Source organism: Panthera pardus, unplaced genomic scaffold (assembly GCF_024362965.1).
Source record: "Panthera pardus isolate Hobbes unplaced genomic scaffold, ASM2436296v1 HiC_scaffold_8, whole genome shotgun sequence".
NCBI classification, from domain to species: domain Eukaryota; kingdom Metazoa; phylum Chordata; class Mammalia; order Carnivora; family Felidae; genus Panthera; species Panthera pardus.
This window is the reverse complement of record NW_026527013.1, coordinates 98,770,544-98,785,315: the sequence shown is the minus strand read 5'-3', so window position 1 is coordinate 98,785,315 and position 14,772 is coordinate 98,770,544. Positions and strand designations below refer to the sequence as shown.

General features: G+C 39.7%; 1 protein-coding gene and 1 non-coding gene across 6 annotated transcripts in view; both read right to left on the bottom strand.

The window, feature by feature from the left end:
- DYNC1I1 (dynein cytoplasmic 1 intermediate chain 1) overlaps positions 1-14,772 on the bottom strand; it is a 313,409-nt gene that overhangs the window by 92,384 nt on the left and 206,253 nt on the right. For all 5 annotated transcript variants that reach the window (XM_053896695.1, XM_053896694.1, XM_053896697.1 and 2 more), the window contains one exon: positions 14,176-14,301. In XM_053896695.1, the coding sequence (XP_053752670.1) occupies positions 14,176-14,301 (126 nt within the window). The remainder of the gene's footprint in view (positions 1-14,175; positions 14,302-14,772) is intronic.
- On the bottom strand, positions 6,010-6,163 carry LOC128775779 (small nucleolar RNA SNORA62/SNORA6 family). Its single transcript, XR_008420753.1, has one exon. It is a non-coding gene; the product is annotated as a small nucleolar RNA SNORA62/SNORA6 family (small nucleolar RNA).

Here is a 14,772-nt window from a genome sequence, read left to right as displayed (position 1 = left end):
AAACACATTAAAGAAGATGCCATGAAGCAGGTAGACAGTATGATCAAAAGTGTGGCTTGGGAGGTCAGGTGAGGAGAGAAGGTAGAGCACAGGTAGAACTCTCCTTCCACTGGTCACCTTCCCCCAAAGTGAAGTCTCATCAATTTTAATGGCCATGGGTTGATACCACGTCGTTACACCTTCAATGAAGTGATGTCAAAGAAAGCCAGCTGAGGACAAAGATGGTGAGACACGTGAAGAAGGGGATGGGAGGGAGAATACTGTATTTATGTGTTCATCCCCACTCTTGCAGAAACCCAAAGTCAGCTGCCTTGCTTGAGGGATTGTTCCCCTTGACATTCCAAGGTCATGTTGCCTCTGTCCGTGATCCATAATCCTTTAAGACAAAATGCCATTCTGCTGCAAGCACACTGGAAAACTCTGCAGCACTGGCCAGAGATGGGATGGTTTGCTCTGGGACAGGAGCATGAGCAATGCTCAAGCCAGGCAAGATGACGACTTGGCAGGGGAAGACAGAATCGAGAAGAATTAGAGAGAATTCAGGCATCAAATAGGTGGTTGGCCCAGAAAATCACGAAGTTTCCTTCAAACTCTGAGATTCTACAATTCTGCATATTAATAGGTCTCATGGAAAGAGTATTAACCCATATATGAGAAACAATGTACACACGAAAAGCAAAAGGGAAAACAAAAAAATCCCTTCCTACACCCCTTAGATTACAACATGGCTAAACTATTTAAAAATGGTAATTTGACTTAGCTAGGGATTTCCATTTAAAAATGATTAGAAGATGCAACAAAAATATAATCTCTGGTTACAAATATTAAATGGGTATGGATGCAGAACTATGGGTCAGTAGTTAACATTGGCCAATGCAATGTCTCTGCTGCTCAAACAGAATTCAATTAAATTTATGATGGAAATCTCCATGAATGCTCACGAAGTATGTGCACAGGGTCTGTCCTCTCTCGCCTACATTTCTGTGTGTGTGTGTGTGTGTGTGTGTGTGCGCGCGCGCGCGCATGCACGTGCGTGCGTGCTTGTACTTTGCTGCTAACAGAGCACATTTGCTTTGACTGTGGAGCTCTTTCCAGACATTAAAAGCCACAATTCTAGTTTTTATACTTAGAAAACACTCAAAATGTGTTTCTTTCTAGGGGAAAAAAATACTGTGCCACCTTTGAGAGTCAAGCCCTTTGAATCCCATCAACTGTTGTGGGAAAACTTCTGATTCTATTTTTGCAGAATCTTTGTCTCGTATTTTCTGAAAGGCTTTGAGCTCTTGCACGCACAATCTTCTAGCGGCAATTTTAGCACAGTTGAATGCTTTTATTTGTGTGGCAGGTAGGACACACGATAATACACATCACTAAATTAGTACTGTTCCCATACAAAAATTCTTTTCTAGGACCTGCTTGCTGGTTGCCTCACTGAGGGATCAGAAGGTGGGATACTTTGATTTTAAACACAAGGGAAGGGACAGTGGGAGCCAGGCTTTTAGTGATGGAGCCTTTCGGGGCCCCAGGGTAACTGTTACACATCTCGTGTGGAAGAACACAGTGTGTGACATCAGTGTCCACACACAGCCCCCACTGAGATTAAAAACCACATGTAAGGCAAAATAATTTACTAAAATGTTGACAAGAGCACTCTGTTTACGAAACATTATGTGCAGGGGGAAACGCTGACTAAGCCAAAGGGAAAACTTGCGTGTAAGCTGCTTATCAACTATCCTTAGCAAGGTGAGGCGATCTTGGCAGCACTTTGGGGGACATTTTGACTTCTCTTTGCTTCATGCTCTGGAGTTATTTTTTCTATTTTTTTTTTTCATGCTGTCTCTGTAACACAACCTCTTTACATAGTTTATCTCAGGAAATGACAATTGGCTGTCGAATCCCATACAAATTGATTGGATATGACAGCTCAAAGGAATAAATATTCTGCAGGGAAGAAAGTTTCTACTTATACTCTTGTATTTTCAATCCTTTTTTTTTTTTTTTACCCCTTCTTCCTTAATTTTATTATTTCAATTAGATCATTTAAAAATCAACACATCACATACCAACCTCCCCTAAGAGCAATCATAAGATTTGATGATTTTTCTGATACACAGGCTAGGGTTTCAAATTTGCATTATTTTATCTACTGAATTAACTATGAATTCTAAACCAAACTAATGCTGCCATGTGTTTTTAAACATCTCTAATCTAAACCATCTGGAGAGGCATGGTTTTGCAAAGGCATCCTTTTCAGGACACTCTGTGGATTTTGTCACTGCTTGAGGTTTTGGCAAACCATCAACATTACTATAATTCTCTTTTATGAAATATAGCTTTTGACTAGGATTTTAGAGTCTTGGGTGTGTGCGTGTGTATTTATATGAGTGTGGGCACTTGTGTGCAGTTTTTGCTTCTGTCCCTTTCTTTTTTCAGAAGACGATATTTACAATAAACTTATTTTACTTTTTTAAACTTATTTAAAGAAACAAAGGTTTTTATTGCATATAAGGAATAAATTTTATTTCATCTACTCAACATAATGTCAGACCAAGTTATTAAGAAATGGAGAAGGACTAAGGAATCTACTCCTGAAATCATTGTTGCACTATATGCTAACTAATTTGGATGTAAATTAAAAAATAAATAAATAAAATTAAAAAAAAAAAGAAGTGGAGAAGGACTTTTAATTTTTTTTTTTTTTAACGTTTATTTATTTTTTGGGACAGAGAGAGACAGAGCATGAATGGGGGAGGGGCAGAGAGAGAGGAAGACACAGAATCTGAAGCAGGCTCCAGGCTCTGAGCCATCAGCCCAGAGCCCGACGCAGGGCTCGAACTCACGGACCGCGAGATCGTGACCTGAGCCGAAGTCGGACGCCCAACCGACTGAGCCACCCAGGTGCCCCGAGAAGGACTTTTAAATAACCCACCTTACTGGATGTAGGTGCTGGGAATACTTTCTAAACAACTCATTAGAAGAAAACATATCAGCTTTAGAAACCACAACAAAAAAAGTGTAGATATAAAATTATTATGGCAACAATGATTTGTGGGCATGTAAGATATGAACTCAACACATTTATAAGGAGATTACAACTGAAAATTGACTAAGCTAAATATTTTGCCTAAGAAAAGCAACACCTTATTTATTTCTTTGGCTAATAATGCCCATTTCCTTTAAAAATTAGAAATCAAATACAAGCATGGTAAAAGCAAAGTGTAGACTACTTATTACAACAAAGGTTAGAAAACTTCTCCCGGAAGTAAGGATGATGATTCTACTTCCACGGAGTCTCTTCAATAATAATGCTTTCAGGTAATTTCAAGAATTAATCACAAAAAAATGGAATGGATAGCCTTTTGTTGAGAGTCATTGTCTGAAATCAATTAAAATAATAATGTGACTAATGGGGAATATGTACATCTCTGTAAGTTATAATGACGTGGCATGTTCAAACAACCACTTTCATCCAAAAATATTAGGCTACTTAAAGATACACATAAATCAAAAGGTTTTGGTCAAGTTTGTAGAGGGGAAAAAAAGGTCTATTTTTAAGAAATACAATGGCCTGGATTCCAGAAATGGATCTGTGCTTATGAGATAAAGATGCCAAAGCAATGCACTAGCACTCCTCTCAGAGGTGGTCGCACCTAGAACACTCTCAGTGGGTGCTAATGTGGCCTGGGGCAATACTACAGCCCACCTTTCTGTTGTTCACTGTTTCCTTTCCCGAAATGACATCCTCCATAGCCACAACTTTGAGGGAGAGGATTCCTTCCGAGACTCTTTTTTTTTTTTTAAGAATTCCTGATATTCTTTTTTTTTAACTTGTTTTATTTTTTAATTTTTTTTTAATCTACATCCAAATTAGTTAGCATATAGTACAATAATGATTTCAGGAGTAGATTCCTTAGTGCCCCTTACCCTTTTGGCCCATCTCCCCTCCCACAACCCCTCCAGGAACCCTCAGTTTGTTCTCCATATTTATGAGTCTCTTCTGTTTTGTCCCCCTCCTTGTTTTTATATTATTTTTGTTTCCCTTCCCTTATGGTCATCTTTTTTTTGTCTCTTAAAGCTCTAATATGAGTGAAGTCATAGGATTTTTGTCTTTGACTGACTAATTTCACTTAGCATAATACCCTCTAGTTCCATCTACATAGTTGCAAATGGCAAGATTTCATCCTTTTTCATTTCCGAGTAATGCTCCATTGTGTGTGTGTGTGTGTGTGTGTGTGTGTGTGTGTGAGTATATATATGCCATATATATATATATATATATATATATATGGCATATATATATATATATGCCATATATATATACAGCATATATATATATATGGCATATATATATATATACCATATATATATATACTATATATATATATATATATATATATATATATATATATATATCACATCTTTTTTATCCATTCATCCATCGATGGACATTTGGGCTCTTTCCATACTTTAGCTATTGTTGATAGTGCTGCTATAAACATTGGGGTGCATAGGTCCCTTCGAAATAGCACACCTGTATCCTGTGGATAAATGCCTAGTAGGCAATTGCTGGGTTGTAGGGTAGTTCTATTTTTAGTTTTTTGAAGAACCTCAATATTGTTTTGCAGAGTGGCTGCACCAGCTTGCATTCCCATCCTGATATTCTTTCAAACCTGCTTCTGTCTATATTAAAATGATGAAGGATAAAGGAAAAGCACAGTCTGATATTCCAGAGAATGAAAGCCCCATGTAGGGGGGCCCTGGGTCATATGTCTTTAGGAGGGACAGCTCTTAACAGGCATGCTAATTTGGTCTTGGAGGAAAGTAGAACATTTGTCAACCCCATCTTCCTTACTCTTGCTTCAGGGTCTCCAGAGTGGGTTCAGTATGGCAAATGGCCAGCTAGTCTATATAGACTTCAGTGAAGCCATATGAGCTATGTAGAGACCAGGGGGTTCCTTTATGAAGCCTGTGCCTGAGGTAATCAGAATGAGTAATTAAGCCAAAGAAGCAAATACATCTGTACCTAGCACATGGTGGAAGCAGAGTAGCAGGGATGATATTGAAGCCATACACCAGTACAACATTACCCGTTATCAAAATTTCAAGATCATTTTGTGCTTGTTGGTAAGATGCCTTCCTCATGTTCTCCCAGTGCTCCCCTGATTTCCAGTCACCCTGGTCCCTTCCTTCTGCACGCCTAAGTCACCGTCTCCCCCATTCAACAACTACAGATGCAACACCTAATACAAAGCGGGGCCACATCTGTGCTATCTGGATGGTGCCATACAGATTACTACATATTTGGAATTTCATTCCTGCATGTTACATCACTGTAGCTGACACTGAGCAAGCACATACTCTGTGCCTGCCACTAAGTGCTTTATATATATTCATTTATTTTACTGTCGTGTATGACTTGCCCATGGTCATAGAGCTTCTAGGTGGTGGGACCCAAATTACAATCCCAGGCTGTATGGCCTTATATAGTGTTTACCTGTCTCCTAGGACCCAGTAAGTATCTCATCATCATCAAGTTATGAAACAAACATTTAAATGATTGAGATAAGAGAATTTTGGAATTGTCTCAGATTCCGTCTTCACCTGGCAGATCATACAAAAAGCACACACAGGGATCTGACCGGGGATATGACCAATGTGAGGGGAACTGGCCGAGTGATGGGAAATAGGGCATGGTGGGGACTGGGAAAAAGTGAATAGCTCTTGGGGAGGGAGGCAGCTTCTTCCCAGCTCCAGCAAACTGCTGTATGAGGACCTGGTCATGGTGGATACTCCATAAATATCTGTTGAATGAGTGAATAAGTGAATGAGTGAATGAATGAATCAAAGTTAGGTGAAATTCTTTAGGAATATATTCAAGCAAGAAAAATAAGAATGCCAAGGTTTAAGCTTCTTCCCACGTGACCATCATGCAATGATACTGAAACAACCATATGTAAAGAAATGTTCACCTACTACTATAAACCAAATTGTATCCCCCACATTTTTTTTACTTGTAGAAAGAACTACTATCAAACTCCACTCATTGGGCCAGAGAGCCTTGTGGTGTTAGCAAAAGACTTGCCCTTCATGTAACACACTATCAACACTTGTGAGTTCTTCGGCCAGCCAGCAGCCTCAACTCCAAGCTCTCACAATGTCCAGATTCCTTCACAAACATATGTTGAAGTCCTACCCCTCAATGTGTTTTTAATGGGAGATGGGGCTTTTGAGGTAATTGGCTTTAGATAAGGTCATGAGGTTGAGTCCTCATGATGCTATTAGGCACCAGAAGAGCTTGCTTTCTTTCTCCCTCTCTCTGCCAAGTGAGGATATATCCAGAAGGCAGGTGTCTATAAACCAGGAAGAGAATCCTCACCACACCAAAATAGCTGGCACCTTGATCTTGGGCCTACCAGTCTCCAGAATGATGGGAAAATTATTTTCTGTTGTTTAAGCCACCCAGTCTATGGCAATTTTTATGGCAGCCCCAGCAGATTAATACCCCTATAGAATCTCTTTTATCCCGACAATAATCTTCAGAGGTAAATAGAATTCGTTCCCTGAGAACACCCGTTCCCCTTAGACCGAGGCTACCCTGACCTCAGTGAATGGCTGGGTGGCAGAGTGGTGAGGACAAAGGGAGGGACAGGCTAGAAAGCTTGCTCATATTGCCGTCTGGCTCTCATTGCACAGCATCAGTAATTCCTGGGGCAATTCTCTGATGAGGCACACCTGGAGAAAGCCCAGTTCAGACAGTGTTAGTCCAGGGCATGGGAAAGGAAAGAAGGGCATTCAAGGACTGAATAAATCTTCAGTGTTGGGGTTCTGTGCCTTCAGTAATATATGCACATGAATGGGGCAGAGCAGACACTAGTTAGTCTCAGGTTTCATCATAATATTACACTGCAGCATGATCACTTGCAATATGAGATGGCAAGACAAAGGAAACACTTAAGAAATGATCTGTTCAAAGGTGTATTCTCATGGCATTCTCTGTATCAAATAGCTCACTTGGTCCCTCGTAAGGTGTACAGCCTCCTTCATTGCTATTTTCAGATAATGGATCGTCTACGATACAATCCATTTGCTATAATCCTGCTGATAATTCTAATTTCCCTAGATGGATTCCAATGATCAATTCTGTTTGTGCTATTTTTGGGGGAGAAGATTCCAGAAAGAGGGCAGATAACGAGTGAGAGCTGGCAAGGCATTTTCCCTGCTTCCAGCTTCCTGGGCCAAAAGAGAAAAAGAAGCCCCTGCTGTTTGATTTAATAAGGATCAGTGTCTAGCTCAAGCCTCAATCATCAGACCAGTCATACTCAATTGGTATAAAAGAAGTATTTCCGAATGTCCGTGTTTCATTTCAGCACGTACATGTAAACTCCCTTAGGCTTTTTTCTAAAGGCACAAAACAGCCGCTGTGCTGCTGTTCCTCTTGTCCCGTCTATATAACTTGTATCTTTTTTGTAAGAGCTTAATTTTACATTTACACCATATGCATTCTTCAATTTTCCATAACTGTGTACTTCAAAAAGTGTATCACGATCTACACAGCAATGGTTGAGGTGTCCTCTTCCGGGCTTCTCCAGCCTGCAGTACCTCCATCATCACAATGAAAACTGGGTTTTAATTACATTAGTTAGCATGTTCTTTGTCTGTCCACTTTGTTCTCTAATGACCAAGCACCTATTATATACTTTGATTTTGTCACCCCGGGAACTCATTTTGAATATAGAGTCCTACTTGTCAGAGAACTTTCTATTCCTTCATCCTGTTACCCTTACAGGTAAAAACTGCCAGTTATTTTACCAGCAAAACATGGGTTTATTCAGGAAAAAACAGAATTGCAATCCAAGACAAACAAGGTGTAGCAAAGCCGTAGGCAAGAGGGGGAACAAAGGAGAGGCATGCTTTTTGAGGAGAAAAGGGGTAAATTGGGAAGGCTGTTGTGAACTAAAATCCACTGGAGTAACCTGGGAGCTCAAAGTGTGGTGGCTTTTCATTGACTGTTGCCCGTGCAGGGGATGAGGAAAGTGCTTCCTCCCCTGCTGGAGTAGTAGAGCAGCATCCTTGTGCAAGGTCAAGTCCGTCTCTTCCTCTTGGGTCTGCAATTGACTATGAGCCATAGGGCATGCATGAGACCTCCCCCTGTCAAAACCTCTTGACTATTTTAGTGAAGTTTCCTGTTACTAATTTTCATAATCCCCTCCTCTTTTTTACTTCTACTAAGTAACCTCTCCTTGCTATATTCCAGAGAAAAGCTTAGAAAATACCTTTTCTTTCCTTTTTTTTTTTTTTTTTTTTTTATCAGCCAGGCCATATGAAAGTTACCCTTCCTTTAAGTAAAATAAAAATCCCTGAGCGAGATTCTAACAATTCTCTGGTCATAATACTCCTTGGAAGATGCATTTAAATTAATTTATGTCTTTGTGTCTATAGCTGTTTTGTTGACTTGGATTATGGACCACAAGCTGGGCTGGGGAAGGGACAGAAACTGATGGGAGAAGAAATCAAGTTCATTGCAATAAACCTCATAATTCCATTGAGATGGCAGGAAGTCTCTTTTCCACAACGTGACAACATGGCCTCGATGACTCCCCCAGGTGACTCAGCAGTGTGGTCAGCTAGGACCAGGGCTGCAAGTCCTGACTTTCCGTCCCCCTGCTGACCACCAGTCTACATTCCCTCCTGTGTTATCATCACTCTTCGTGAGGGCAGCTCTCTTCACGGTCAGCAGGAACCTCATCCAGAACCAAACACTGGAAGGCCAAAAGCCATGAATTGCAATCTCATCTGTACCCTTTACAGAATCTTAAGGAGAAGCAAAGCCACACATAAGAAGAAAGTTAAGTGAGGATTTTAAACACTGGCACCAATGAAATGAGTTGGGATCACTCCACTTCCCGGTTCTGCTTTCCCTCTGAAATGAGGAGGGTTTCAGGTCATTGTCAGTTTCAGGCCATTGTCAAATAATCTTTACAAAGAGACTGCTAAGAACAAAGAAACCAAATCAGGAAAAAATAAAAGTAAAAATAAAAACCTCTGACCAAGCCAAGCCTCTAAATATAGCTTTTCCACTTACCTCAATGCAGATAATTCTAAGATCTATATTCCTGATTCTATTCATTCCATTTAAAAGAGAAAGACCACACCAGGGTAAGCAATGCAGGGTGGTCAGAATGCATAATCTAATGACAGTGTGTGCAAGCCACTACAGAAGATGTCAGGAGCACTGCCAGACTGTGTGGTGGGCTGACTGCCTGATTTCTATGCACAGTCCACCAATGTTTTCCAAGTATGGACACAGCTCCTACAGAAATGAAAATAGAAAATGCAGGACCAGAGCCCACACTAAAAATTCAGTTTAGCAAAGACATGAAACTGCCCATGGAAGTAAAAGGTATTTGGCCTTGCTTTTCTTAACAGGGAGAAACGAATCTTCATACTGCAATCTTTTTATGATTAGGATAAAAGCCTGTCAGTCTTTGCAAAAGAACACTGAGCTGATGTCTGTGTTTTCTGCATTTGCTTTCTAGGGCCTGAAATAATGCTTTTCTGAGCTATTGGATTTGTTTGCAATTATAGTGTTCTGGAGATTATGAAGAATCAACAAAGATCAGCAAGAAATGGATAACTAACGCAATATTTAAAAATGATAACAGTATAGTCATCAAAAGGCACCCATTGCTTCTTCCTATCTACACTCCTTCTTCCTACTAAGCAAACTCTCTAACTTTGAAATTACTGGAACATCACAGATGAATGAGGAAGCACATTCAGACTACCTGATTTCAGCGAGATAGTGTCTAGAAGGGACCAGTTGTAGTAAGTAAATTTTACGGAAGATCAGAAAGGATGTAGAAGAAAAGTGATAGGTCAGTGAGTTGGGATTTTGGTTTTTATCGTATGTATTTTAATTCTGTGGGCTCTCCAAATCCTCCTTTATGTTGAGAAGATGGTAAGGAGAGCCATGGTAAAGGCCATGTCTAACTGATCTCTTATAAAATGGCACGCTGCCGAAAATACATCCTGTATGAACTACACAGCCTTTGCTCTCAAGCCCCATCTGGCCCCATCACTGTGGAGCATGGCCTAGCTGATGGCATGATATAGCTGGTAGAATGGGCCTTGGTTCCAGTATTGGTTCTACTGCTCATGAGCTGCAGAACCCTTCAAGTACAACAAAGAAGTAACATCTTGGCTCCTTCCCTGTTGTAAGGATCAATGAGATGATAAAGGGAGAAGCACAAAAAACGTAAATTATTTGAGTTCAGCACATGGTAACCAAACTGCCCTTATTATTCCCCATCCCCCACAATAGTCATCCGCTAACTCATCTATGATTTCCCTGGCTGCCAAGTTACCCCTGGTTTGGTCTCCACTAGCTCAGGCATACTCAATATTATAGCACTTAGGTTTTCTTTTGGTAGCTACTGGTATTACCTGGCTTTTATCCTACTTTCAAGGATATCCACTTAGCAAGGTGTCTCACTATCCCAAAATAAATGGTACTCTCCAATTCATATTCTCTCTATGTCATATTCAAGGGGGTCTTGAGCCCATTCCTGGAAAAACAATTCTGGGTCTTCTGATCATTCACCACAGAGGCAGATCCCAGCAATGAGTGAGTTGAGGAAAAGAGTGTGGGTCTCCAGGGTGAGGGTGGGTAAGTGGGAAGGGGCAGGAGCAGGGGAATTGGTTAGGAAATTTCTCAGTTTGAGTCAAGTAGGAGATCAGTGTCAGAGAAATAAAGTCAAGACACAGAGCTCTAGTTTGGGTCAAAGAGGAAAAGGGACATGTGGGGCAAGAAGAAAAGTCCCACACTTCCAAATAAAACAGCCAACTACTTTTGCCACCTTATCATCCCCTTTCTTCATATCTCCTCTACATCCTGGTGGTTCCTGCATATTCATATTCCTGCATATTCAAACGAGCTGGCAGCTTTTAAAAATGCCCAGGCTGGACCTCAGACTAATGAAATCAGAATCTCTGTTGGTGGAATGCAGACATCAGTAGTTCTTAGAGGTCCAGGTGATTGCAGTTTCAGATAAGAAGGTGAAAACAGCTCTGATCCATTTCTTCTCCATTCACCCGTCCCCCATGACACATAGCTAGAGATGTTACCTGGCTGAATCCCCTACTAATGCGGCAGGAGGCAATACATGTGCTTTGTGGTAAAAAAGACCTGATTTCAAAATTGGCTTTGCTATTCACAGATACCTGCCCTAGTTTCATGACTTCTCTGAGCTGCGGGTTCTCATCAGGAGAGTAACAGGGCTTTATGACAGTGAATGTAAAGATATAAAGAGTAGATTCTCAATACGTGTTAGTACCTTTTTTTTTTTTTTTCATAAATTCAATGTCATGGAGACATTCTCCATGTCTTCAAATTATTGCTTTTTCTCATGTCTTAGGAAAGCTCCCACTCACTTAAAGTCTAATAATTTCAAGGTTGATCTCTCTAGGTATATTTGCTTATTAGCCCAAAGTGATATGGAATTAGTAGGACTCCAGGAGTTATTAAAGACATTGATTTCCTGGATCGCTCTGAGGTGAAATTCAGGTATGATGGTTGATTTTATGTGTCAACTTGGGTAAGCTATGGCACCCAGGTTTTGGTCAAATACAAGTCTAAATGCGGGTATGAAGGTATTTTTAAATGTAATTTACATGTAAATCAATAGACTTTGAGCAAAGTAGATTATCCTTCATAATGTGGGTGGGCCTCATCCAATCAGTTTAAGGCCTTAAGAGCAAAGACCAGTTTCCTGAAGAAGTACCAATTCTAAACCTCTGTCTCTGTCTTTATATCTAACTATCTATCTATCTATCTCCTATTGGTTCTATTTCTCTGGAGAAGTCTGACTAATAATACAGCAGGGATCCTCAGAAGGGCTTCATAATAATGTTGGCTATGCCCACTTCCTCCTTTTCCTCCACTTCAGAGAGGGATCAAAGCTCTTTCCCGTTCACCTTCCCAAAGTTGGTGATACATTCTACCCCCTACACTTAGGTCAATTTAAGAGAAATAATTTAGGATCAGAAACTAGGTACTGTGATGGTATTTAGCAATTAGGTTTCGCTAAGATTTTGTAAATGCGTCTCTCATGAATATGAAGGGCCATTTATATGAACTACTTGTTTATATCTGAGTAGCACAGTCATGATGTTCAATATCTTAAAATGTGTGTGGTTAAATTCTGTAGCTATCATTTGATACCTAGAATATCAGAGTCCTCATGGTCTTTTGCACGTGTCATTTAACCAACTCCAAAGTTTAAAAGTATTAGAATCCTCACTTTTCTCCCAGTGAGAAGGCTGGGCAGAGTTTAGAACCTTCTGGTCACCAGAAGAAGTGAAGATAATAATAGGAATTTGGGGGATAGCGGAGATATTTTAGTCAACATCTTTTGGTCACATATGGAGAGTACCTCTTTTTTTTTTTTTTTTTTTTTTAATCAGGAGTTTATTTTCTTCTAAATACACATATTGGATCATTTAAGGGAGAAACTAAAAATGAAATTAAATGTGCACTGGTGAAATCTTCAGTAAATGATCCCAAAGTTACCAGGACAGGAAAGAGAAGATGCTCCTTTCAGTCAATACTGGTATTAACTATTGTGTGATAAAATAGTTAATTTTAAAATTCCAGGCAATTCCAAAGACCTAGGAAGTCTGCTTTTTCATTCAGCATTATTAGGTTCCTATTGACCCTTACTACGACGCAATGTTGTGAATAGTAAGCATATTATTAAGTGGTTATCGTCACAGGCTACCTATAGCCAGTTAATATAATAAATTTAAAATATGATAGACATGTACATTGAGCAAAACAATAAAATGTGTTACCTCATGTTTTTAAAAAATCAAGATAAGCCTTTAACAGAATGAAAGTAGCTTAAATGGCACTGTTTTACAAAAATGTGCTTCTGCTTATCCCATAATCCTTTCAGTATTTTCCTGGTAATTCAGCAAACTTCTTAAAACTGAACAAAATTAGGATTTTGTGCTTCTATGTTTACAGAAAGAGCATATCAAACTGACAAATTTGATAATCTTAAAAAAAAAGAAAGAAAAAACTGTTCTTATTTCAAAGGTCCAAAAAATAAGGGTTATTTACTATGCCGACCTAGACTTCTTGTTGTTTTTAAGATAGTAAATTAGAAAAACATGGCCAGAGTTAGAGGTTACTCAATCAGGTTGAAGCTGGGACTTTTATTCCAGCAGCTCCTGTTCCCCAAATTATATCTGATAATGTTCTAAGTCTAAACATATTTTAGTTCAAAATGATACTCAGCTCTTAGATATAAAATGTCACTAAGCTTCCAAATATCAACAGGTTTACCTACCCTCCTCAGCTGGTGTATTTGTATTCAGAGTAATCTGCCACTCAATACCTCTGAATTGTAATATTTGAGGAACTGAAACTTTGAGCTGGTATGTTTGTTTTGTATTTTCCTATGCATAATCACAGGATAGGAACATTAATAAAGGGGTTGGTGTATTGGCCACTGCAGAGGCCTATGATTTAGGTAGAGTCATGGCAACAAAGCAAAGCTGAATGTGTGCAAGTGTAAAATAGATCTCAGCCTGTACTGTGTTGAATAGAAGAGAAGACAAATGTGTCAAAAGACACAAGGAGTAAAATATCCAAAACTGTTTGAAATGATCATTTCTCAAAATTCAAGAAAGGTTCATGATAAGTACTCCCCTACACCAACTACAAAAACATTATTATCTGGAAGCAAGATGGCACCTGTAAACTTAAAATTGGCCAAGTTCCTTTGAACTATATCTCAAAGAGAGGAAGAAGCTTGAAATGGTAGTGATCTGAGGATGTCCACGTGGGTTGGCAAGCATATGTTGCTGCTAAGCAGAGGAAGTGGTACACCAGGATTTCTTCATAAGCGTGAGCTCTTTATAAACTCATCCTCATGAGGGCTGTTTTAAATAGAAAGAAAATGACACACAGTCCCCGACTGGGCTTCCTAACTGTTTGGAAAGAGTTGCCACTTTCCCCAAACGTTAGGTTACTGTGGGGGAATTTTCCAAAACTGTCAACAATTCCATTTTTATACTGGGTTCTTCCTCTCCACATAAGACAGATGCAAGGCGGCATGAACTATATTTGGTCTTGTAGGAGACGTAAGTTATTTTTACTATGCTGACTCCTACCTGACAGTGAAAGACGTATTCTGGTGTGGTTTTCTTAAACTTCATGTTCCAGACCAAGGCCACTCCATCTGGTTCATGGGGAGCATCTTCATTGTTGTTGTAGGAAGCAACCATCAGCTCGGGGTACTGGATGGAAAAGGTCACAAGGATGAATTATGTCAAATTGCCAACACAAGGAAACTTCCTTATTCCTACAGACACATGCTATATTACATCATTTAAATGACACTGTTTTTAAAATATAATTTATTGTCAAATTGGCTAACATACAGTGTGTACAGTGTGCTCTTGGTTTTGGGGTAGATTCCTAGGATTCATCGCTTGCAAACAACACCCAGTGCTCATCCCAACAAGTGTCCTCCTCAATGCCCATCACCCATTTTCCCCTCCCCCCCCCCCACCATCGACCCTCAGTTTGTTCTCTGTATTTAAGAGTCTCTTATGGTTTGCCTCCTTCCCTCTGTGTTTGTAACTATTTTTTTACCCTTCCCTTCCCCCATGGTCTTCTGTTAAGTTTCTCAAGTTCCACATAGGAGTGAAAACATATATCTGTCTTTCTCTGACTTACTTATTTCAGTTAGCATCCAGTTCCATCCA